Here is a 23,827-nt window from a genome sequence, read left to right as displayed (position 1 = left end):
CCACATAAATATGGTGCCGCGCCCCCAATTGGGGGAACCAATCGGGAACCCGCCTGCTCATGCACAACCCCCCCCCCCCCGACCCGGGGAAAATGCTGCCCATAGGGAAGATAAAGGAAGACGTCCTGTTTGAGAATATCAGAACATAGGAGTTAAATTAAAGAATGAAACCTCAAGATTATTGAATTATTTCCTGAGCCATGTGCAAATTGGTGTAGGGATGAGCAGATTAGGAAGGTGAACACGTAGCTAAAGGAGCAGTGTGAGAAAGAGGGTTCAATTTCATGGGAGTTGTGCACAGGAGCCTGTGGCAGCTGTGAATTGGCAGATTGTATAAATGCAGAGATTAGACAAGCATGGAGCAAAGGCTGAATGGTTTTATTGGGGGATTTTAACTTTCACATAGATTAGGATAAGCAGGCTAAAACATGCTAGAAAGGAAGCAAATTTCGTGAATGTGTCGAGGGTAGTTTTCTGCGTTAATGTGTCCCACAACCAACAAAGGGGAATGCCATATTTCATTTGGCAATGAATAAGTTTGATTTAGTTAACAACCTAATGGTGCATGAATATTTATATAGTCGTATCAAGTTCAATGTAATGTTTGAAAGGGAGAACCATGAACCAGCTTCTAAGATTTTACATTTAGATTTAGTGAAAGTGGGGTGAGAGGGCTCAGGTGGGAAAAGGCAGTAGCAATGCCGTGAGACAAAGACAATCTATAGTAAACTGGGAAAATATGTTAATAGGTAAAACAACAGAAGATCAGTAGGAGGCGTTCAAAAAATAATTTAATGTGATGTAATGTAACCAGCATTTACACCTAAGGGGCAAGAGTTCAACTTGCCAAAAAAGCCATAGACAAATAAATAGGTAAGACCACAAAAGAAAGTGAAAAGAAAAAGTATATAACAATGCAAAAAAAACCCCCCAAAAATCCTGCAAATGGGAAAGACATAAAGAATGGCAAAGGGTGAAAAAACAGATAGTAAGAACTGCAAAAGTTTAGTAGAGCTTTTTGAGGATGTAACCACTAGGGTAGATAAAGGGGAGCTTGTAATGTCGTATTTTGGATTTCCAAAAGGCATGCGATAAGGTGCTACACAAAAGATTATTCCACATGATAATGGCTTTAGAATTGAAGGAATTATATTAGCATAGACGGTGGATTGGTTCATGAACAGGAAACGGAATGTAGAGATAAATGGGTCATTTTCACATTGGCATGTTGTAACTAGTTGAGTGCCGTAATTCAACTATTTACAATCTATATTAATGACTTAGATGAAAAGACTTAATGTAATGCATGCAAGTTTGCTGACGATATAAATCTAGGTGGGAATGCAAGCTGTGAGGAGGACTCAAACAGGCAGCAAAGAGACATAGGCAGATTAAGTGAGTTGCCAACAAGATGGCAGATGGAGTGCAATGTGGTGAAGTTGAGGTTATTCACTTTGGTGGTAAGAATAGAAAAGCAAAATATTTTTTAAGAAGTGTGAAACTTTTAAAAATTGATGTTCAGCGAAACTTGGGTGTACTCATAAAAGGAACACAAAGTTAGCAGGCAGGTACAGCAAACGGTTTGGAAGGCAAATGGCATACTGGCTTTTATTACAAGGAGATTGGAGTATAACAAAAAGGAAGTCTTGCCAAAAATGCACTGGCTTTGGTGAAACCACACCTGGATATTGTATGCAGTTCTGGTTTCCATATGGAAGAAATTATGATATAATTGTCTTGGAGGCAGTACAGTGAAGGTTGACTAGATTGGTTCATAGGATCAGATAGTTGTCCTATTATGAGAGGCTGAGTAAATTCAGCTACGCTCTGAATTTAGAAGAACGAGAAGTGATCTCATTGAAACAAACGCCATCCTAAAGAAGCTTGACATGGTGGACAGCAAGAGGTTATTTTCCCTGGCTGGAGAACCTAGAACATGGGGGGAGAGTGGGATGGGTGCTGCACAACATGGGTGTTGATCATTTTCGGACAGAGAGGGAGGAATTTCTTCACTCAGAGGGGGGTGAATCTTTGCTATTCGCTATCCCAGAGCATTGTTGATGCATTATCATTGAATATACTCAGGCTGGAATAGATAGGTTTTTGATCTCAAAGGGAATCAAGAGAAGATAAGGCAAACAGACAGGGAAGTGAAGTTGAAGCAGATGATATGGGGAGAGATTGGGAAAGTGAAGTTGAGATGGATGATGAACCATGATCGTACTGAATGGCACAGCAGGCTTGAGAGGTCATATGGTCCACTCCTGCTCCTATTTGCCATGTTCTCAGTTACACAGCTCCCTTAGCAGCAAAAAGAAATACATTAAAGGGTCCAACAACTCATTACATTGTAAAGCAGCATATCCTCTGCTTTAGCAAAAGTGATGCTAAGGGAGGTGTTGATACATTGTATTGTGATAACACAAGGATTCTTGCAGTGAGTAAAACATTCCGTTCATCCAATCTTACCTATTTTGCGAGCATTATTACAAGTATGTTCCGTGATCCAGCTTGTAGCAGCTTGGCATGCAAGTGCCCACGGACTAACCTGTATTCAGGCTGGAGAGCCAGTGAGAGCCCCGCATTGCCTCTTTTTGGGAAGATCCACCAAATTAAGTGGCAATCAGCCAGTTAACTGGGCAGCAGCAGGCCTTTCCTGGGGGTCAAGGATCAAGGGGCAGAAATCCCTTACCCCCGAGAGAGCCCCATTGCTTCCGTTAAATATCACCCAATGGTTTACTCCTGTTCCGATGTTCAACTTTCTTTCCCTCTCTGTAGAGTGGCAGTCACAAATTTAGTAATGAGTCACCTCTATTAACTACATGGGAGAGGGGGAGAGATTACAGTTATGCCCTATGATCGCTGACTGTAAAGGTACTAAAAGCAGTGTAGTAATAATAACTTAATAAAGTGTAAAAATGCTTGCAAAATAGTTAAGGTTGGACGAATGCCAGCCAATCAGATGCCGGCAGCTTTGCACTGCTCGGTAGCATCAGCGGGAGCAATGGTGGCGCCAATACGAGTCCCACCAGAGGCCCAGGATAGCTGAGGGACCGAAGCCACAGGCGAGTGATGGTGGGATGGGAGCACGTCGGCAGCAAGGGCAGAGGTTGGCTCTTGGCAGGAGCCCACCCTTCCTAATGCCAGGTCTCTGAATCAGGCACTGTGCCTTTGAACAAGGGATTCCCCCCTGGAAGCCCACAAGTAACCCTGACAGGGTTTGTTTTTCAGGTTTCCTGCATGGTGAGACCCTGTTTGCCCTGGGTGAATACCAGCAATGGTGGGATGAGGCCCTTAAGTGGGCATTAATTATCCACTTAACAGCTTCAATTGGCAGGGGGACAGGAAAGCCGTTCACAATTGGGGCAGAGGTGGGAAGGGGGCAAGGTCCCCGCCCGACACCCTCCTGATTAAATGGCCCCTCGCCATCAAACTTCCTTCAGGGAATGGCATTAAATTTGACACTCAGCCCTTAAGCCTGTTCTGCCATTCAATTAGATCGTGGCTGATATGTATCTTAACTCCATTTGTCCACCTTGGTTCCTTTGCCCTTAACAAAGATCTACAGAAACATCTCACATACGTCTAAGCAACCAAATCAATAGTGACATTGGGAAAAGCTTCTGAGCAGGTCACCAGTCAGCCCACTTGATGGTAGACCTGAAGCAACATTGAAATGGAGACAAATACAAACTGGTCATAACAGTACTGTGCCTTGGGTGGGACCTGCATGTTAATGAGCTAAAGTACAGAACAGCCATGATCTAATTGAATGGGAGAACAGGCTTGAGAGGTTAAATGGCCTAGTCCTCTTCCTGTGCTCATAATAGTAGATGACTTCAGAAAACAACTCAAACCATCAGTTCTGACATACTTCATCAGCACTGATCAGAATGGATCATAGTTTTTGTTTTTTTGCAGCGAAAAAAACGATGATTATCTTTGTTTAAAATATCACATCTTTAAATCCCAAGGTGAATCCGTTAAGTCACTGACTTAAAAACATTATAATGGATGAGCTCCAAAGGGTGAACAGGTTCACAAACAGGGGCTTTTCCTTAATCTCCAACCACAGGACCAAGGATGGGATTACACCCACTGTTCTCGCCATTTTGTGGCATGGTTACCTTGGTCAGGTGATATTAGCAGTTCATGATAGGCTCTGGGAAAGATTCCCCCCCCCGCCCCAGTAAACTGGAGTGCACCTTGGACCCACAGGATGATCATGTTGGTGCTGCAGTGGGTCCACCAAGCAACCCCAGGAGAGGTTGGAAGAAAGATTGAAGGGTTCACAAAGCCCTGAGATTTGAAGAAGAATTACACCGAGGGTCTTAGCAGAGTCTGTGTTGCTTCAGCAGGTAATGGATCAGGATGAGAGGAGGGTTCAACAGGGTCCTGCCAACCATTTACAGCATTTATGCCATTACCACTGTTAACCTGATGATCCTGGGAAACAGCAGTAAGAGTAATTGATGTAACGGAAAAAAGATGGAATGCCAATGCTTCCTTCCCTCCCTCTGTATTAACACATGGTGGGCAGGAAATGGGTGGCCTCATTGTTCAATTTTCCCTGTCATTCCTGTGGAATAGTGGACAAATATCCAGCAGATAATCAGCCCTGATCATATTGAGAGGCCATACGGTCAACATCCTCTCCCAGTTCCGAAGAAGATTAGAATTTCTCAGAACATTTTGGCATATCTACAAGTGATGCTAAGCTGTTTATTCTGGGGATCTCTCATAAAACTTATTTACACTAAAACCTCACTACATGAGAATTGCTATAGGCATTTTTACTGCTTCCGAGATACTGCTGCCAAAATCTTCCAGCCCTCATTTACATAACATCACCCCACTTGAAAGAGCATTTCACTTGAGTTTCCTGAATTCACGCCAGTAATGTGTGGTGTAGATTTTGTGTGAATATCTATTTCATGTTTCACATGTTTTAGTATATCATTTTTAGTTTTAGGAGTTAAAGTTTAACTGTATAAAATGGGATAAATGCAGTTAAAGTAAGCTTGAAGTTTATTACACTTCAAAGGTTGGGGCCATGATGCCTTAAGAGGTTAACAGCTAGAAAGGTAAGATAATTAAAATACTGGGCTTTAGAGATTGCCAGAACACCGAAAGAAATGACAGTTCAAAAGGTGACCCACGTAAGGTCAGAATAGAAGGGATAGAGCTATAAATAGTGGGTGGGCTTAATTAGCTAAAGAGCTGGAGACATGGGGCTGAATTTTCCGTTCGTCAAGCGGGCAGAGCTGACCCAATCGCGTGCCGCCATTTTGCGCGGGTGGGCCAATTTAAGGCCCTTCCAGCATGACATCCACAGGGAAGCGCTATGCACTTCCTGTGCGGGCGAGGGGAATCCCTAAAATCGAGAGTGCGCTCTTTCACGCATGTGCATGAAAGAGCGCACTCATCTCCCTGAGGCTAAGTGCTGCCTCAGGGAGATCGGCTCTACTTTCAACAATATTAACAATAGAAAAAAAATATTCCCTTACATGTCCCCTCATGTGACAATGTCACATAAGTTTGGACATGTTCATAATTTCCATAACAACTTCATTAAAATTTTTAAAACCCTACATGAAACCGCATCCCACCGGTGGATGAGGTTTCATGTTTTTTCTATTTGCCGCCGGGGCTCCTGGCCTTAAGGTTGGACGGGCAGGTCCTTTAATTGATTAATTGTTCCTGTCCATGGCCTCAATTGGCCATTGACAGGTCGGTGGGTGCACAGCTGATTTTGCTGCGCCCCCACCTTCCTGAAAATTTAAATGGGGCGGGGTGACATTGGGAGTTCCGCCCGACATCATCCCACGTCATTTTACATGTCGGTGAACGAGCCCTGCCCCTGCTCGCCGACAGTAAAATCCTGCCCATGATGTCTGGAAACCTTGCAGTAATTGCAGTCCAGGGGAATGTCTTTGTTTTGGGAAGTAGAGCTCAATTAGTTTAAAAGCACTCAGTAAACTTTGAAAGGCTGTAAAACCCATTGACTTCATTCGAAAAAAAACATTGTAAATGAGGTATAATTAACTTAAAGGTTGGTTTAAGGATAGCCAAGAGCAAGCTATATCATCATGGAGATGTGTGGAGCTTAGGAAGGTTCTCCAGTTTCAATTTATCTGGGTGTTTGCTGAGACAGTTTTTCGTTGCAGATTGGACCTTGTGCGGTTTGCAGCTCACCAAGAGATAGCCAAAGTAAATGACAGTTAGATAGGTCTGCACTGTAAGTAGAGTAAAACCCTAACTTCATCACTGATTGCATGGAATGCAGGTAAAGTTTAATCTCAGTTTGACTTTTGTGAGGGAACAGAAGCTGGAAGAGTGCCTAGTTTGAAATAGTGGGAGAATCTACAGTGGTGAAGAAAGGAATAAGCAGATTAGCTCAGAAGTGTTGGGAACATAACCAGAATATGGAACTGAGGCATCCACAGTCACAGGAAGGTAAATGAAAGTTACCTCTGAGAATATCTGAAGCTGAGGAGAATTCTCCAGACAATGGTTATGGTTGTTTCCTGCAGCAGTAAATAATTTTAAGATTGGTGTGTGTTATAAAAGAATTCTTGGGGGTAAGAAGAAGTAAGCCTGAATGCATAACAAATGTAATTAGAAACTATCTTGTTAAGTTAATAGTGTTTGTTTTGTGTAATTTGTTCTAAATACAATAAAATTTGTGTTTTGGTAAAAGAAAAGAATTAAATCTTGTGGAGTAGTTCTATTGGTTTAAAGGAAGTATTTGGATTTCTCTTTAAATGTTAATGGTCCCTAACCAGATCGTAACAATTTATGCCCAAAAATGTAGGTGCAGCATGGACCAAGGCTACTTGAATAAATGTAACTGAAATTTTTGGAGTTTGCTAGCAACTTGGAGACAAAATTCCTACTGAGTCCAGCACTCTTCTTATGCTGTCATGTTTGGAGTCCAATCAACCCACTAGCCTGTCATTCCATATGGTCAGGAGAGCTAAACAACCTGTATGGCCTTCCCAATGAACACAACCCTGTGATGCATAATACTGGAAGAGGATAAGGAGGAGTAGCAGCATCAAGGGGCTTCGAGAGTGATATGCCATGGCACACAACAGCAGCCTTTGATTTCTGTTGTTTGAGCTGCATTTGCTCTTGTTTTATGCCAGATTTTACATTCCATCATAGGTTTCACAGGAAGCTATGGCAGAAACGTCTATTGGCATGATTGGTGCAGAGATCAGTGTAAATGTTGGCTTAATTTCTGCATAGGTGCGATCCAGGAAATTGGAAGCAAATGAGCTGAGTTTTCCTGCTTGACTCACAAACCAGGTTGATTTCCAGATTGTAAAACCAGACATGCGTGTGGACATTTTCCTGCCCGCAACTCCCCACCCCAATCATCTCCAAGTTGCTGGGAAAATTCCCTCCAATATCTCAGCTACGTTGACAGAATTAAATAAAATGTTAGACAACCAATGATAAAGCACAGAGTATGGAATTCTAGACCATTGCAACATTGAACAGATGGCTGATATTGAATTACAATGAAGCAATTCAATCGGGTGATTCTGATCGCTCTGGTGGTTAATGATTGCAAGCAGCAACCAAGGATCCAATTAATGTATCAAATTCGCTGATAACTAGGTACAACATTTTGCAGTTTGTGTTTTTGAATTGCTTTAGCTTTTCTTGCCATCATACAGCATTCCTGATAAGGGCAGAATTTGAGAGAGCTGGAAGATAATACTGCTCCATGACTTGCAGGTATATGGCACCATGAGGTTTGACAAGTTTTATTTTTAATATAGACTGCAATAAAGTACTGCAGCAAGAATATTTATGATTTAGTTCATCACACTACAGTCAGAATTTAAACACACGGGGGTGGAAATCCCAATCCAGCATTGGGAACATCTCCAGGGTAGGTGCGGAGGAGTGGGCTGCCGGATGGAGCAGAAATTAGTTCCACTGAGATTCTGGACTGTTCAGAATATGCTGGGAAATTCCAACGGGGGTTCCCAGGGGCACAGCCTTCCACCTGCTCCCCCATATGAAGGGGTTGTAGCTTGGGGAGTTTCCAGGGCTCACAACCACAAGGCTGCCTTCTTTGAATAATAATTATTCAGCACTGCTGAAAATAAGACATCTTGTTGAAGCTTTTTGTCTTGCAACAGAACAATCGCAAGAATTGCAATGCCATGGGAAGCAACAGCTTTATACTGTGTGAGATGACAGTGTTGATTGGTTGGCAAGTGGACACTGATTGGTAGAGGTATTGCCATAGAGAATGCACCAGCTACTGATGACTGACAGTTAACTCTCAAGCATTGTTTGAAATTTAAACCAGGCAGTTTGACTTTGATTAATCAAGGAATTGTCCTGGGAGATGAACCAATGAATGGCTATCATTTACTTTGTTTCGCTGAAACAGGCACAACATGTGTACATGTTCTTTTGGCCTGCAAAGAACAACGGCCCTGTGTCCTAAAATATGTAGCCTCCAGTATGCGCAAATACGCCACACTCAACCTGACTGACTATCTTAAATTAGTTGTCAGCGTAATTTTTGGCAAATGTTGTCCAATCATGGAATCACATCTAATGTTGGACACTGAGTTTTGAGTTTTGCAAGTACGGGCTGGTTGGGTACAGTCTGTACCTTGCCCGTTGTGAACAGTGGCTGGGACATGCTGTTTGATATGATCCGCCAGTCTTTGCGACATACGGCCTACATACCTAGCATTGCACTGGCACTGAAATTCATATGCCACATTGCTTATCTGTGTGATAGGCAAAACATCTTTTTGGCTTGATGGCAGCATCCTGTTAGTGGCAAATATCATTCATGTTGCTACTGCATAGTAGCAGCGTGAAACAGCTAGCTTCACCTGTTGCTCAAATTTTGAGATACTTTGCCCTTCCAGGGTAATCTCAGAAAGACTGGGCACTTTTCAGGGCCGCAAGTAACGGCCTTAGGCCCATTCACGAGTTTGCGTGATATATAGCGCAAAATGGTCTGATCAGAGCAGCCATTATCCCACAGGATATATTTATCCTGCAGGATAGAAAAGACAACCAGTATAGTCAAACATCTGTTATTTATTTGTTAATATGTGAAATAAATAAACAATCTAGATGTGACATGATAGGGAAATTGTCAACTTTAGCCCAAAGGCTGTCAACTTTAGCTAGTTTCAGGTGCAGGAACACTGACAGCTTCTACATCCAGCCTACCAGCAGTTAGGGCCTGCTTGGTTGTAGAGGGCAGTGGTTCCTGTGGGTGGCGAGAATGGCTCCTAATTGGTGGTTTGATACATGGCACTGGAACGAGCATGCTCACACGTTTGTTGAAATTGCAAGCGGGGTCCTATATGAGGCACTGGACCCCAATTTGCATTATTACACAGCCTCTTGCTTGTTTTGTGCATCAGTGCTTATCGCTCATTTGAAGGCCTGACTGAAAATTGAATCAGATGGGCAAATAGGTATCCAAGATGCCCACCACATACTCCTTGATCAGACAAGAATTGGGCAGCAAGCATTTGAAAGTCCCACCCCTGATGTCTTCAGGATCTGGGTATCCTTGTGATGTCATAACAATGGCACACTGAAGATTTTGTTTCTGCAGGAGCAACAGCTGTGTATGTTCTACAACTGCTCTCTGCATTCTATAACAAATCATACTGGCAGCATTTGAAATTTACTCTTTGATGAAAAACTCAAAACCAGTAAATTTAAAAATAAAGCAATGGATGTTTGCACATTCTTGACTTTTCTGAGAAAATCATAGTCCCACTTGTAAGAAAAGTCCTGCAGTATATTCTATTCATTGTAAGAAAAGTCCTGCAATGTATTCTATTCATAGTCCCTTGTGGGTTATAGAGTTTCAGTCACATACCCACTCGATGAGCTGCTTGGCAAAGTTCTCCTCATCCCCGCACTTGGTGGGTTCAAATCATAGGCCAAGTGACCTTGTAACTCCCCGAGAGAGAAATTCGGCCCTGTTCCTGTCACAATGGGAGCTAAAAATTAAAGAAATCAAAACATATTGTTAAAACTTGTAATCAAACTCAGATTTAAAACTCTTTACAGGATTGTCTGCATCTCGAAACTGAAAGTTCAGTTTCTATACATGCAAATTTATATTCTAGTTACTGAGCAGCTCTAACAACCACAAAACACACAAAAGTTGAATAATCTGAATTCAAATGTTCACATTTCTTTCAAAATATTTACAAAGATTTGTTTAAAAAATACAGTTAAACAGTAGCAGTGACTGAGAGATAACCTAAATGTCCTCTGTACATCTTGTTAATGAAATCTGTGTAATTTGTTTAGCTTTCTCCACTCACCTCCCTCTCTTAAACTGGAATTGTTTGTTATGTTATACACTGCCATTTGCAGTATTAGCTTCTATAGGGTCCCACTGTTCTTGTGAGGGTGGATAGGTCTTCACATCTCCATCAATGTCTATTTTCAAAGAGATGCATGATGGCAACCTGGTGATATCATTCCTGTACTATTTCCCTCCCCTCAATATAAGGAGTCACTTGTTAGCACCTCTCTCGCAAGAGCTCAGTCAACTTCCATCAAACCTACATCCTCACACCTTGTGATACTTAAGGTAATACTCATTAGCACTGTGTGCTTACTCCAACCTAAGAGCAGGTATTCAGTTTTCTTTTGTAATATTTTAAATTCGCAGTGGTCCATCCAAATGACTGCTAAGTATAAATTATGCTATTGGTAGCAATTATACAGTGATAACACAACTGCTTATTGCTTTATTGTTTCTAATAAGATGAGAAAGGCCTTTATAGTAGATTGTTTCCACACGAGACACTACAAGGAATGTAAAAGGAGGACACTCGTGTAGAACGTAGAATCCATTTGGAGTTATCAGCTTTGGACTTTTAAAAAATCCCTGTTCTAAAATATTGACTGAAATGCTCCAAACCCTTGGGTATGGTATGGTATGGCATGACACGGAGCTTCTGGGAGAGCAGGAAAAACAAAGGGAGTAGAAGAGTTAAAAAGGGATAATCAAATTAAAGAATTGTCAAAGCAGCATCATATGTAAGAACAACTTTGGTAGAAAGTGAACACCTCTGTCAATTCAAAGCCAAGGAGGGGACAAGTAAAAGCAAAGAAGAAAAAGAGAGTAACAATTAAATGAGGAGTATTTGTTAGATGTAAAATTAAATGGGAACAAATGAGATCAAAAATATAAGTAAAATTAGAAGGGAAGAAGAGGAGAAATATAACAAAAAGAAAAATAACTGACAGAAGTGAATCCAAGATAGATACCATGGCATGTATTTGTTATGGGTGTCCACAAATGAGAGAGCCTAATCTTTACTTAGGCAAGTGGATAGCCATTTGTGATAAAGGACAATACCTACAGGATGGTAAGCTAGAGTTAGAGCAATACAAATATAATAAAGGTTAGACAGGGTATTGATGGGAACTAATGATAATATCCACATATGGGGTAAATTACATAAGGGAGAAAGAACATAGCAACCTTAAAAGCTCATATTTGGGGACTGGCACAAAACGCTGAGATGGACTGTGCAAATGAATGATTCCTGACATGGTTGCAGTGCTTGGAAAAAGAGGGCAGTTGATAAAAAAAAACTGAGGAGGTAAATGAGTGGGTGGTGGCATGCTGTAAAAACAAGCTACCTTCGTAAGTAACTGAGAATCCTCGCTGGAAGAAAAGTGATGAGTACAGTCTGCATATAAACTAAGCAGGAGCAAAGGGGTAACGTTCAAGTAGCAGTAGGAACTCATTTAAGATAGATGGATGTGGGTGCAAGCCGGGAGGGTGTAATAGGTTCCCAAATGAGGCAGATCATACAGTGGAAGGCAGTTAATAGGTATGTGGAATACAAATACCTAGAGACAAGCATACAGTAGCAGGAGTTCAGGAATGGCCAGACACAGGGGAACATGAGAAGAAGCAAATCTATAATAAAATATATACACATGAACACTAGAAGCATTAGAAATAAGATGCTGGAACTGGATACTGTTGTGGCTGTTGGGAGCTAACAATGTGGTGGAAATGTCATAAACATGGCTAAATCCTGAGGTTGGAAATGAATCTAACATTCAAGAGCGGAGAGCAAAGACAGAGTTCCCAGAAAAGGAGATCATGTAACCCTATCCTAGAAAGTAAAATAGATTGACCTAGAATCTTGTTTAGGCCAGTTTTCAAACTGGAAGATTGTGAGAAAATGATCCTCCAGAAAAGATGAGAGAAACTGGAGCTTTTTAGGCTGGAAAGGGAGCACGAGACATGCTCTTAAAGTGGTACATAAAATCGTTACGGATAGAAAAATCTTAACCAGAATATTACTTTAAATTAAACTGCAAGTGAAGAGCAAGGTGACACAAGTTCAAACTACCTTAGGACTGATATCAGGAAATTTTTGTTCCCACAAAGAGTGTTTCACATTTGGATTGAATTTCTAGGTACAGTAGTGGGGAAGAAAACACTGAAATCATTTACAAAAAACCACCAGGATGCTACAACAGGGAGTTGTTAGAGATCTTTCTGGGTGGATGAATTAAGATTGGACGAATGGCCTTGCTCATGTGTAATTATCTTACAATTCAATCCCAGAAGTTGAATTAAACTTTTCCTTACAAGCATCTTTGTGAAATGAAACCTAATTATTTTACCATAATGGAGTAGCAACTTACATGGTTTTATCTAGAACATAGCACCAGATATAAATAATAAACAGTGAAATGTTTTAAGTAAAACTACAAATGGCCACTATTTCTAATAACAAATCTGGAGACATTCTTTAAGGCTCTATGTTAAATACGATACCATAGCTATTCAAGGGACTTGAATAAAAACAACACTTACTTCTGGATACCTGCACTAGCTCATTTACATTGAAGACGCCTGAAGTCACAAAGCTGTCCTGAAATTCTGTGTGTTCTGCAAAAGACGAGACATGACAAGTCAATGAACATCTTGTGAAAGTATCACTTTGTTCTCAATGAAAGGAGTGTGAGCACTATGTTGAGGGGAGGCATTTCCCAAAGGTGCAACACTCATCATCTTAGAGCATAACACCAAATTTGAGGAACAGGAACGCTATGGTCATTGGAATATTTTCAGCACTGGTGTCAGAATTCTGTTTTCTTTCCATGCTTCAACCAGACAATTGTCATTACATTAGAATCAGAGAATGGTTACAGCACAGAGGTGGGCATTCAGCCCATCCTGTCTGTGCCAGCTCTCTGCAAAAGCAACTCATCTAGTTCTGCTACCACAACTTTTCTCCATAGCCCTGCAATTTTTCTCTCTTCAGATAATTATCTAATTCTCTTTTGAAATTCACAATTGAATCTGTCTCCACCACTCTCTCTGGCAGTAAAATTCCAGACCCTAACCATTCGCTGTGTAAAAAGATTTTTCCTCATGTCATTTTTGCTTCTTTTGCCAATCACCTTAAATCAGTGTCTTCTGATTCTCAATCCTTCCACCAATGGGAACAGTTTCTCCCTATCTATCCTGTCCAGTCCCCTCATGATGTTGAGCACCTCTCTCAAATCTCCTCTCAACCTTCTCTTCTCCAAGGAAAACAGTCGGTTTCTCCAATCTCATCATGTAACAGAAGTTCCTCATTCCTCAAACCGTTCCCATGAATCTTTTCTGCACTCGATCTAATGCTTTCATCTCCTTCCTAAAATGTGAGGCCCAGAACTGGTCACAATATTCTAGTGAGGGCTGTACCAGTGTTTTACACAGGTTTATGATAACTTCCTTGCTTTTGTACTCTATGCCCCCTATTTATAAAGCCAGGGATCATGGAGAGAGGAATAAGTGTGAATCTTTCCGCAGAATTTAAACAATAAGCCTTCTTCTTACATTATATTCAGTTGTTGGATGTTACAATCTCATACCCATTTAGGATTCACTCCCTAGTCACAAGCTACAAATGCTCCACCTGTAACAGCATCACCTTTGCACTCAATTCTTCTCATAGCAAAGGGAAAAAGCACTTTCACTGTTGTGGGGTGTCCTGATTCTACAGTTTATCATGGACATCTCATATTCACTGTAGAAGACTGTTTTTAACAGAAGGCAAGTCACCACTACCAGGGGAGGACCTGCTACAACACAGGAAGTGACTCCGTTTGAGGCTGGGAGTTGAGGCTGTAGCAATGAAATGTGAGAGGGATGACAAGAGATGTTGAGGTGGATGGGCAAATCCCCACTGAGAACTAATGGTTCACTTTAATTTACTCCTTCCTATCCAGGTCAATATATTTAAATTTGCATGGCATTCCCCTGTAGATGAATAGACCTTAATCCAAGTCTGTATGAACCCTTACATTTGTATATCTTTGTATCTTTGGAGGAACGGTACAGCACACAAAACCTGTATGAAGCCGTCCTCTACACTGTGTCACAGATATGCTGCAGCCCAGTTATATCAATCCCAGAGTATATAAAGAATATAAGAGAATGCTGAGGTGTATTCAATGAGCACTGAAAAGCTGGAGCAGGAAGAACAATAGGCTCCTTGTTAGAAGATGAGAGATTTGCTTCCAGTAGAGGCGCAGTTGAACCCAGATCTCTCAGGCCTGTATATAAATCAGTATTTTCAGAGAATGATGGGCCGATGCAGTTATTGATTATTTGCTTAGGAGATTCTACACCATGGTGACAAGTGTGAAGGGGTCTGTATTTCACACGTGGGCTTCTCATACAAGGAATAGAAAGCATCAGACATCCTTGGCAGTGATGGCAACTCAAGGGCCGTCTGCTACACAGGTGTTCACAGCTGAGGCCTTGTTGCCAGCCTTGGGCATTTGGATGAATGATCGGAATGCTGAAATAAAGGCTCTTGCTTGCAATGCAAACTCTCAATCGACAGGCTCACAGAAAAGGTAGCTCAGAACAAGAGGTTTAGGCCAGGGTTTTTCTGGAGTCATGGAGACTCCATGGAGACTCCAAACTGGTGGACAAACTCCAGATTCGGAAGTCTCACCCCCTTGTCCGGCAGATCCCATTTTCGCCACAGGGGAAAGGGATGTGACTCACACATGAAGGAAACCAGAACTCCGCAGGGGATCTTAAGTTCAGTTTTAATTGACAGCTCAAAGAGGTTATTAAAGGACTAGCTGTCTTTGATTTTCAGTTATGAATACAAGTCTGTTTATATATGGGATTAAATACTAGAGAGGATTTAAAAGTTTTGAAAGGGCTTTCATGAATAGGACTTTTTTTTAATATAGTGAAGGCTGTAATAGATGCTTAGAGCTTTATTTTATTCCATCTCAACATGGTTCATGAGGTCTGCCCATGGTGGTTTCTGGGTGAGTGGATTGGAGGATGTTGGGACAAAGCTTGGTGGGCGAGCATGAGTTGACATTAAGTTGACATTGTGGATTATATGGGGCTGATTGAGGACCATGAGCTGGCATGGAAGGTACGAAAGCTACTGGGGGTTGGTGGGGGCATGATTTGGCATAGAAGGGGCATAGGGAATGGTTGGGGGTGTGAGGGTCAAGGGTTAGATGGCCTGAAATATGAGCAAACAACTGGCACAAAGTCCTAGAGAACAGAGGTGGGCTTTTGAAACAGCCTGCTTTACCACTCATAGCCCTGTGGCCGCTTCCAGTCTGCGTCCGGGGGTGTTGAACCTGACCCCATATCACCCCACCCCCCTGAATGATGATCCCCACTATTCGGGGGAATATCTCCCAAGGCAGATGCAATGAACCAGGAAATTTCCCCACTTGCACTACCCACCTCAGGAGTGAAAATCCGGGCTTTAGTATTTGCCTTGCACAAATTGTCACATTATGGGACCTGCAAAATCTGGACCTATGGGCAGAATGGCCTAGAAGCCAGAAGAAAGGAAAGATTGGAACGGACACTGGGCCTTTGGAAACAGGCTAGAAGGCAGGAGGGTAAGTAAAATGGCAACGGGAGGCATTGGGAGGGGAGCCCGATGTCTTCCCGCCGCCTGAGCATTTTACTAGTGGAGGAAACTTCAGTAGTGTCCACTGGGCAGGACAACTTTGCCAATTAAGTGACCAATTAAGGGTCTAACAGTGGTGCTGCCAAGACTGCTGAACAGCCAGCCCTCTGATTGGGCTGACAGCTCTGGAAGGCAGGCCACTGCCCTCAATTTGACAATAGTCCTGATGGCTGCCTCTTAATTGGCTGCCCGTGTCCTATCACCTACCGTCGTGGGGTTAGTTCCCACCTTCGGCCCTGGCTGCAGTCCTTCCTCCCTGCTTGAAATATTCAGCCCTAGATGTCAGTGCTCTCTTTCCAGGTTGATCTAGCTCCACTGCTGTGTCTCCCTTACCCCCTCCCAACCTCTAACAACATCGGAGCCTGAAAGCAGGCAGGGCCAACCTGCCCCTGCAACAGCAGAAGATTTTCAACCTAAAATTGGCCCAGCACAGAGATCAGGAGCACTGAAGGATACCATTAGTTTCAGCTACAGTGGGTAGGAATGATCCCTGGCAGACACATTTTGAATCCTGACACTTCTTCAAACAGGAAGGGGATATGGAGTGCTGTAGAATTAAGGCATAAGTTAAAGCTGCCAGAAAACCCAGAATTGAACCAGGCTTGCTATAGAGAGTTCAGAAGGGTAGTGAAAAAATAAATAAAAGAGACAAAGAGAGAGCATGAGAAGAGACAGGCAACTAACATAAAGGGGAATCTAAAAGTCTTCTATAGGCATATCAACAGTATAAAGATAGTAAGAGATGGGGCCATGCCAATTTGAGACCCAAAAACGTATCTATGCATGTAGACAGAAGACACAGCTGAGGTACTAGATGAATACTTCGCACCTGTCTTTAGCAAGGAAGCAGGTGCTGCCAAAGTCATGGTGAAGGAGGAGGCAATTGAGATAGTGGATGGACTAAAAATGAATGAAGGCGAGGTATTAAAAAGGCTGGCTGTACTTAATGATCATAAGTCACCAGGACCAGAAGGGATGCATCCAAGGTTTCTGAGGAAAGTAAGGGCCAAAATAGCGGAGGCACTGGTCATAATCTTCCAAACGCCCTTAGATAGTGGAGTGGTGCCAGGGGACTGGAGATTTGCAAATGTTACACCCTTGCTCAAAAAAGTGTGTAAGGATAAACCCAGCAAATGCAGGCCAATCATTTAACCTTGGTAGTAGGAAAGCTTTTAAAAATGATAAAAGCTAAAAACTGCGGATGCTGGAAATCCAAAACAAAAACAAAAATACCTGGAAAAACTCAGCTGGTCTGGCAGCATCTGCGGAGAGGAACACAGTTAATGTTTCGAGTCTGAATGACCCTTCAACAGAACTAAGTAAAAATAGACACCTCTCTTCTATTTTTACTTAGTTCTGTTGAAGGGTCATTCGGACTCGAAACATTAACTGTGCTCCTCTCCGCAGATGCTGCCAGACCTGCTGAGTTTTTCCAGGTATTTTTGTTTTTGTTTTAAAAATGATAATCTGAGATAAGATTAGTTGTCACTTGGGCAAGTATGGATTAATTAAGCAAAGCCAGCACAGATTTGTTAAAGGCAAATCATGTTTAACAATTTGCTTGAGTTTTGTGATGAGTTAAACAAGAGAGGGTTGATGAGGGTAATGTAGTTGATGTGGTGTACCATGGGCTTCCAAAAGACATTTGACAAAGTGTCATATAATAGGCTTGTCAGCAAAGTTGAGGCCCTGAAATAAAATAGACAGTGGCAGCATGGACATAGAGAGCAATGGTAAATGGTTGTACTTCGGACTGGAGGAAGGTATATAATGATGTTTCCGAGTGGCTAGTACAAGACTGCTGCTTTTTTGATATATATTGAGTTGGACCTGTGTGTAATGTGCAAAAATTTAAAATTTGCAGTTGACACAAAACTTGTGAACCGTGAGCAGGATAATGATAGACTTCAAGGTGATATAGACAGGCTGGTGAATGGGCAGACATGTGGTAGATGAAATTTAATGCAGGAAAGCATGAAGTGGTACATTTTGGTTGGAAGCATGAGGAGGGGCAATATAAACTAAAGGGTACAATGCTAAAAGGGGTACAGGAACCAAGAGATCTGTGGGTGTATGTGGACAAATCATTGAAGTGGCAGGCAGGTTGGGAAAGCGTTTGAGAAAGCATACAGTATAATAACAGCAAAGTTATGATGAATCTCTATGAAACAATGGTTCTGTCTCAAATGGAGTATTGCATCTAAATTTGGGCATCGTTCTTTAGGAGGGATGTGAAGGCTTTAGAGAGGGTGCAGAAAAGGTGCTGGGGTTATTCTCCTGAGAGAAAGTTGACAGGAAATTTGATAGAGGCGTTTAAAATCATTTGAGGGCGGGACAGAGTAGATAGGGAGTGCTTGTTCCCTTTGGCAGGGGAGTGGAGAACCAGAGGACACCAATTTAAGGGTGACTGGCAAAGGAACCAAAATCAACATGAGAAAACATTCCGAAGAAGAGTCATATTGGACTTGAAACATTAACTCTGCTTTTCTCCCTACAGATGCTGCCAGATCTGCTGAGTTTTTCCAGCACTTATTGTTTTTATTTCACATCTCCAGCGTCTGCAGTATTTTGCTTTTATCTATATGAGAAAACATTTTGCGTTTTACATAGCGAATAGTTATGATTTGGAATACACTGCCTGACATAGTAGTGGAGGCAGATTCAATAGTGCCTTTCAAAATGGAATCGGATAAGCACTTTAAGATAGAAAACCTGCAGGCTTATGGATGAAGGTTGGGGTGTGGAATTGGCTGAATTGCTCTTGGAGAGCTAGCATAGACTCGACAGGCCGAGTAACCTCCTCTGTACTGTAACCATTCTATGATTATGATTTGCTTTAGTGACTGGAAGTCAGTGTCCAGTGGCGTACCACAGGGATCTGTGCTCGGTCCCCTATTATTCGTCATTTATATAAACGACATAGATGACTATGTGAGGGGTAGGATTACTAAGTTTGCGGATGACACAAAGATTGGCCGGGTGGTTAACAGTGAGGTTGAGTGTCTTGGGCTACAGGAAGATATAGACGGGATGGTCAAATGGGCAGATAAGTGGCAGATGGAATTTAACCCTGAAAAGTGTGAGGTGATATACTTTGGAAGGAGTAATTTGACAAGGAAGTATTCAATGAACAGCATGACACTAGGAAGTTCTGAGGAACAAAGGGACCTTGGCGTGTGTGTCTATAGATCTCTGAAGGCTGAGGGGCATGTTAGTGGGGTGGTGAAGAAGGCATATGGGACACTTGCCTTTATCAATCGAGGCATAGATTACAAAAGTAGGGAGGCCATGTTGGAGTTGTATAGAATCTTGCTGAGGCCACAGCTGGAGTACTGTGTGCAGTTCTGGTCACCACATTATAGGAAGGATGTGATTGCACTGGAGGGGGTGCAGAGGGGATTCACCAGGATGTTGCCTGGGATGAAACATTTAAGTTATGAAGAGAGGTTGGATAGACTTGGGTTATTTTCGTTGGAGCAGAGAAGACTGAGGGGCGACCTGATTGAGGTGTACAAGATTATGAGGGGCATGGACAGGGTGGATAGGGAGCAGCTGTTCCCCTTAGTTGAAGGGTCAGTCACGAGGGGACATAAGTTCAAGGTGAGGGGCAGGAGGTTTAGGGGGGATGTGAGGAAAAACTTTTTAACACAGAGGGTGGTGACGGTCTGGAACGCGCTGCCTGGGAGGGTGGTGGAGGCGCGTTGCCTCACATCCTTTAAAAAGTACCTGGATGAGCACTTGGCGCATCATAACATTCAAGGCTATGGGCCAAGTGCTCGTAAATGGGATTAGGTAGGTAGGTCAGGTGTTTCTCACGTGTCGGTGCAGATTTGATGGGCCAAAGGGTCTCTCCTGCACTGTCTGATTCTGTGATTCAGTGATCGCATTCTAGCTGGCCATTAATTGATCCCTGTAAAGGGTATCCTTCTCTACTGGAGCTCATAGGGCCATTAATCACAGCCTGCACATTGTGAAAACCAACAATGCTGTGGTAGCCAAGGGCATATGCTAGCTACACCCCCCGGCACCATCCTCCCAGCATCAATAGGAAGTGTGATGCACGAATTGGTTCTGACAAAGTATGCATGATCTGGTAGATGCACCTGTGAACATAAAATACAGTAACATATTCCCTGCAGAAGATGTCCTGATGTCCCCACTTGGTGCTGGGTTATGGAAAGAGGCTTTCATAATGTTGCAATTGTAATTGGCTCCAACATAGCTCAATATTATTGCATTCGATAATTAAGTTCAGAATTTAATTAATCCCAGTTTATGAACATTTAATGCTACAGACAAAAAATTCACGGAGCTGCATGGTCAATCTAATTTTATTTTTAATACATTATGGAAGTAAATGGGTTAATACCTCCAGTAAAAAAATGAATTTAATATAAGCATGGCAAGAATATGCACAGTAACAGAGCCAATGGTGCGGCATTGAGTTAATTAGAACAAGTTAGTGCGTAAATAGGAATCCTGTGGTGCAGCGGACTGTTATTGAAATGGTACTAATAATAGTATGACCACACACTCGATGGGTATGACAGTGTAGTGATTATGGTACTGGATTAACAACCTAAATGTTTTAACATCAAATCGCACTGTACTTCTACCAGCTAAGTGCCTAGGGCTACATAGAGGGAAAAAAGGCAATAACTAACCCTCTCTCTACATCTAGCAACTTAGGAGGCTTGCAACTACAGGGATACAACCTCAAGGACAACAGCCACTCTTCTTGGTGCTTCCTGGAAATTTAGCAGCTTGCTGGCCACTGCCTTCTCAGTGGTATTTACAATGTGGCAGCTGGTGAAGGGACAGCAGGTACCCTTCCAGCTGGGGTGGGGGAGCGTCAAGGTTGAGGAATGACAACAGGCCTTGCCACCCATATTGTTAGGGCAAGGTCAAGGAGGAAAATCCAGCCAAACAACTTGCTTTATACTGTATAAGGTCAAGGGCTGAATCCTAGACCAGCAGCTCATGCTGATTCTTCATGCTGGTACTCTCCAGTGCGTTGTGCCATTTTTTCATTTTAACAAACTTGCTTATGTCTTCCTGGTCGCAACCATTGCCTAGGCAATTTGGCTGGCATTAAATCAGCTCCTAGGCCTCTACCAATATTGTTCTTAATCAATTTGATCTTATTAGCTTTACCATCAAAGAAGAGGTATAATTTCTTCACCCATAATTTTCCTGATCACAGCTGAGCGATCCAAGGGAGGTGCCATTTTTAAAAAATTCATTTGTGGGATGTGGGCTTCACTAGCTAGGCCAGCATGTATTGCCCATCCCTAATTGTCCTTGAAAAGGTGGTGGAGAGCTGCCTTCTTGAACCACAGCCGTCCAAGTGGAGTAGGTACGCCCACAGCATTGTTAAGGAAGGGAGTTCCAGGATTTTGACCCAGTGACAGTGAAGGAACGGCGATATATTTCCAAGTCAGGATGGTAAGTGGCTTGGAGGGGAACTTCCAGGTGGTGGTGTTCCCATGTATCTGCTGCCCTTGTCCTTCTAGATGGCAGCAGTCGTGGGTTTGGAATGTGCTGCCGAAGAAACCTCGCTGAGTTTCTGCAGTGCATCTTGTCAATGGTACACACTGCTGCCACTATTTTTTGGTGGTGGAGGGAGTGAATGTTTGCGTTTGGGATGCCAATCAAGTGGGCTGCTTTGTCCTGGATAGTGTCAAGCTTCTTGAATGTTGTTGGAGTTGCACTCATCCAGGCAAGTGGACAATATTCCATCACATTCCTGACTTGTGCCTTGTAGATGGTGGACAGGCTTTGGGAGTCAGGAGATGAGTTACTCACAGTAGGATTTCTAGCCTCTGACCAGCTCTTGTAGCCACAGTATTTATGTGGCTAGTCCAGTTCAGTTTCTGATCAATAGTAACCCCGAGGATGTTGATAGTGGGGGGTTCAGCGATTGTAACACCATTGAATGTCAAGGGGCGCTGATAAGATTCTCTCTTGTTGGAGATGATCATTGCCTGGCACTTGTGTGGTGCAAATGTTACTTGCCATTTGTCAGCCCAAGCCTGGATATTGTCCAGGTCTTACTGCATTTAGACTTGGACTGCTTCAGTATCTGAGGAGGCACGAATACTTAGATTTCCAGAAGGCATTTGATAAAGTGCCACATCAAAGATTATTGTGGAAAATAGACGCTCATGGTATAGGGGGTAACATATTGGCCAGGATAGAAGATTGGCTGGCTAACAGGAAGCAGGGAGTAGGCATAAATGGGTCTTTTTCAGGTTGGCAAGATGTAACAAGTGGTGTGCCACAGGGATCAATGCTGGGACCTCAGCTGTTTACAATTTATATAAATGACTTGGATGAAGGGATGGATGGGATGGTTGCCAAATTTGCTGATGACACAAAGATAGGTAGGCAAGTAATTTGTGAAGAGGACATAAGAAGGCTACAAAAAGATATAGATAGTTTAAGTGAGTGGGCAAAGATCTGGCAAACGGAGTATAATGTGGGAAAATGTGAAATTGTCCATTTTGGCAGGAAGAGTAAAAGAGAACATATTATCTAAATGGTGAGAGATTGCAGAGTTCTAAGATGCAGAGGGATCTGGGTGTCTTAGTGCATGAATCGCAAAAGGCTAGTATGCAGGTACAGCAAATAATTAGGAAAGCTAATAAAATGTTATCATTTATTGCGAGAGGAATTGAATACAAATATAGGGAGGTTATGCTTCAGTTATACAGAGCACTAGTGAGACCACATCTGGAGTACTGTGTACAGTATTGGTCACCTTATTTAAGGAAGGGTGCATGTGTTGGAAGCAGTTCAGAAAAGGTTTACCAGACTAATACCTGGAATGGACGGGTTGTTTTATGAGGAAAGGTTGGACAGGTTAGGCTTGAATCTACTGGAGTTTAGAAGAGTAAGAGGTGACTTGAATGAAAAATATAAGATTCTGAGGGGACTTGATAGGGTGGATGTGGAGAGGATGTTTCCTCTTGTGGGAGAATCTAGAACTAGGGGTCACTATTAAACATGACGGAGATGAAGCGAAATTGTTTCTTTCAGAGAGTCGTGAGTCTTTGGAATTTTCTTCCTGAATATGCGGGAGAAGCAGAGTCTTTGAATATTTTTAAGGCAGAGGTGGATAGATTCTTGGTAAGCAAGAGGGCGACAGGTCATCGGGGTAGGCAGGATGCAGATTTGAAGTTACTATCAGATCAGCCATAATCTTATTAAATGGCAGAAGAGGCTCGAGAGGCTGAATGGCCTACTCCTGCTCCTTGTTCACATGTTCATATGAAAATTATGCAATCATCAGTGAACATCCCCACTTCTGATCTTATGATGGAAGGAAGGTCATTAATGAAGCAGCTGAAGATGGTTGGGCTAAGTACACTACCCTGAGGAACTCCTGCAGTGATGTCCTGGAGCTGAGGTGACTGACCTCCAACAAACACAACCATCTTCCTTTGTGCTAGGTATGACTCCAACCAGCAGAGAGTTTTCCAACTGATTCCCATTGATTCCAGTTTTGCTAGGGCTCCTTAATGCCACACTCGGTCAAATGCTACCTTGATGTCAGGGGCAGTCACTCTCACTTCTCATGCAGCGAAATGTTTGTACCTTCAAAAGAGAGCGGCACTAGGCCCTGTCTGGGGCTGAGATCACGGCATACAAAAGACAGGTGTAATACTACGTAATATAACACACAGTCAATATAATATCATGGAGTAAGTCTGCTTGTCTAAAGAGATTGAAGAGGAATTTTCAAAACAGTCCGGCTCCAAGCCACACATCATTCTGACTTGGAACAATATCGCCGTTCTTTACTGTCGCCAAGTCAAAATCCTGGAACTCCC

General features: G+C 42.6%; 1 protein-coding gene across 8 annotated transcripts in view; it reads right to left on the bottom strand.

The window, feature by feature from the left end:
• The window catches only part of nfic (nuclear factor I/C), a 737,693-nt gene that overhangs the window by 178,949 nt on the left and 534,917 nt on the right, over nt 1–23,827 (bottom strand). For all 8 annotated transcript variants that reach the window (XM_078555863.1, XM_078555858.1, XM_078555862.1 and 5 more), the window contains exons 4-5: nt 12,863–12,937; nt 9,881–10,004 (exon numbers count right to left, since the gene is read on the bottom strand). In XM_078555863.1, coding sequence (XP_078411989.1) covers nt 9,881–10,004; nt 12,863–12,937 — 199 coding nt within the window. The remainder of the gene's footprint in view (nt 1–9,880; nt 10,005–12,862; nt 12,938–23,827) is intronic.

Source organism: Cetorhinus maximus, chromosome 13 (assembly GCF_964194155.1).
Source record: "Cetorhinus maximus chromosome 13, sCetMax3.hap1.1, whole genome shotgun sequence".
Taxonomy (NCBI): domain Eukaryota; kingdom Metazoa; phylum Chordata; class Chondrichthyes; order Lamniformes; family Cetorhinidae; genus Cetorhinus; species Cetorhinus maximus.
Note: the sequence above shows the minus strand (reverse complement) of the source record. Positions and strands in the feature narration are given on the sequence as shown.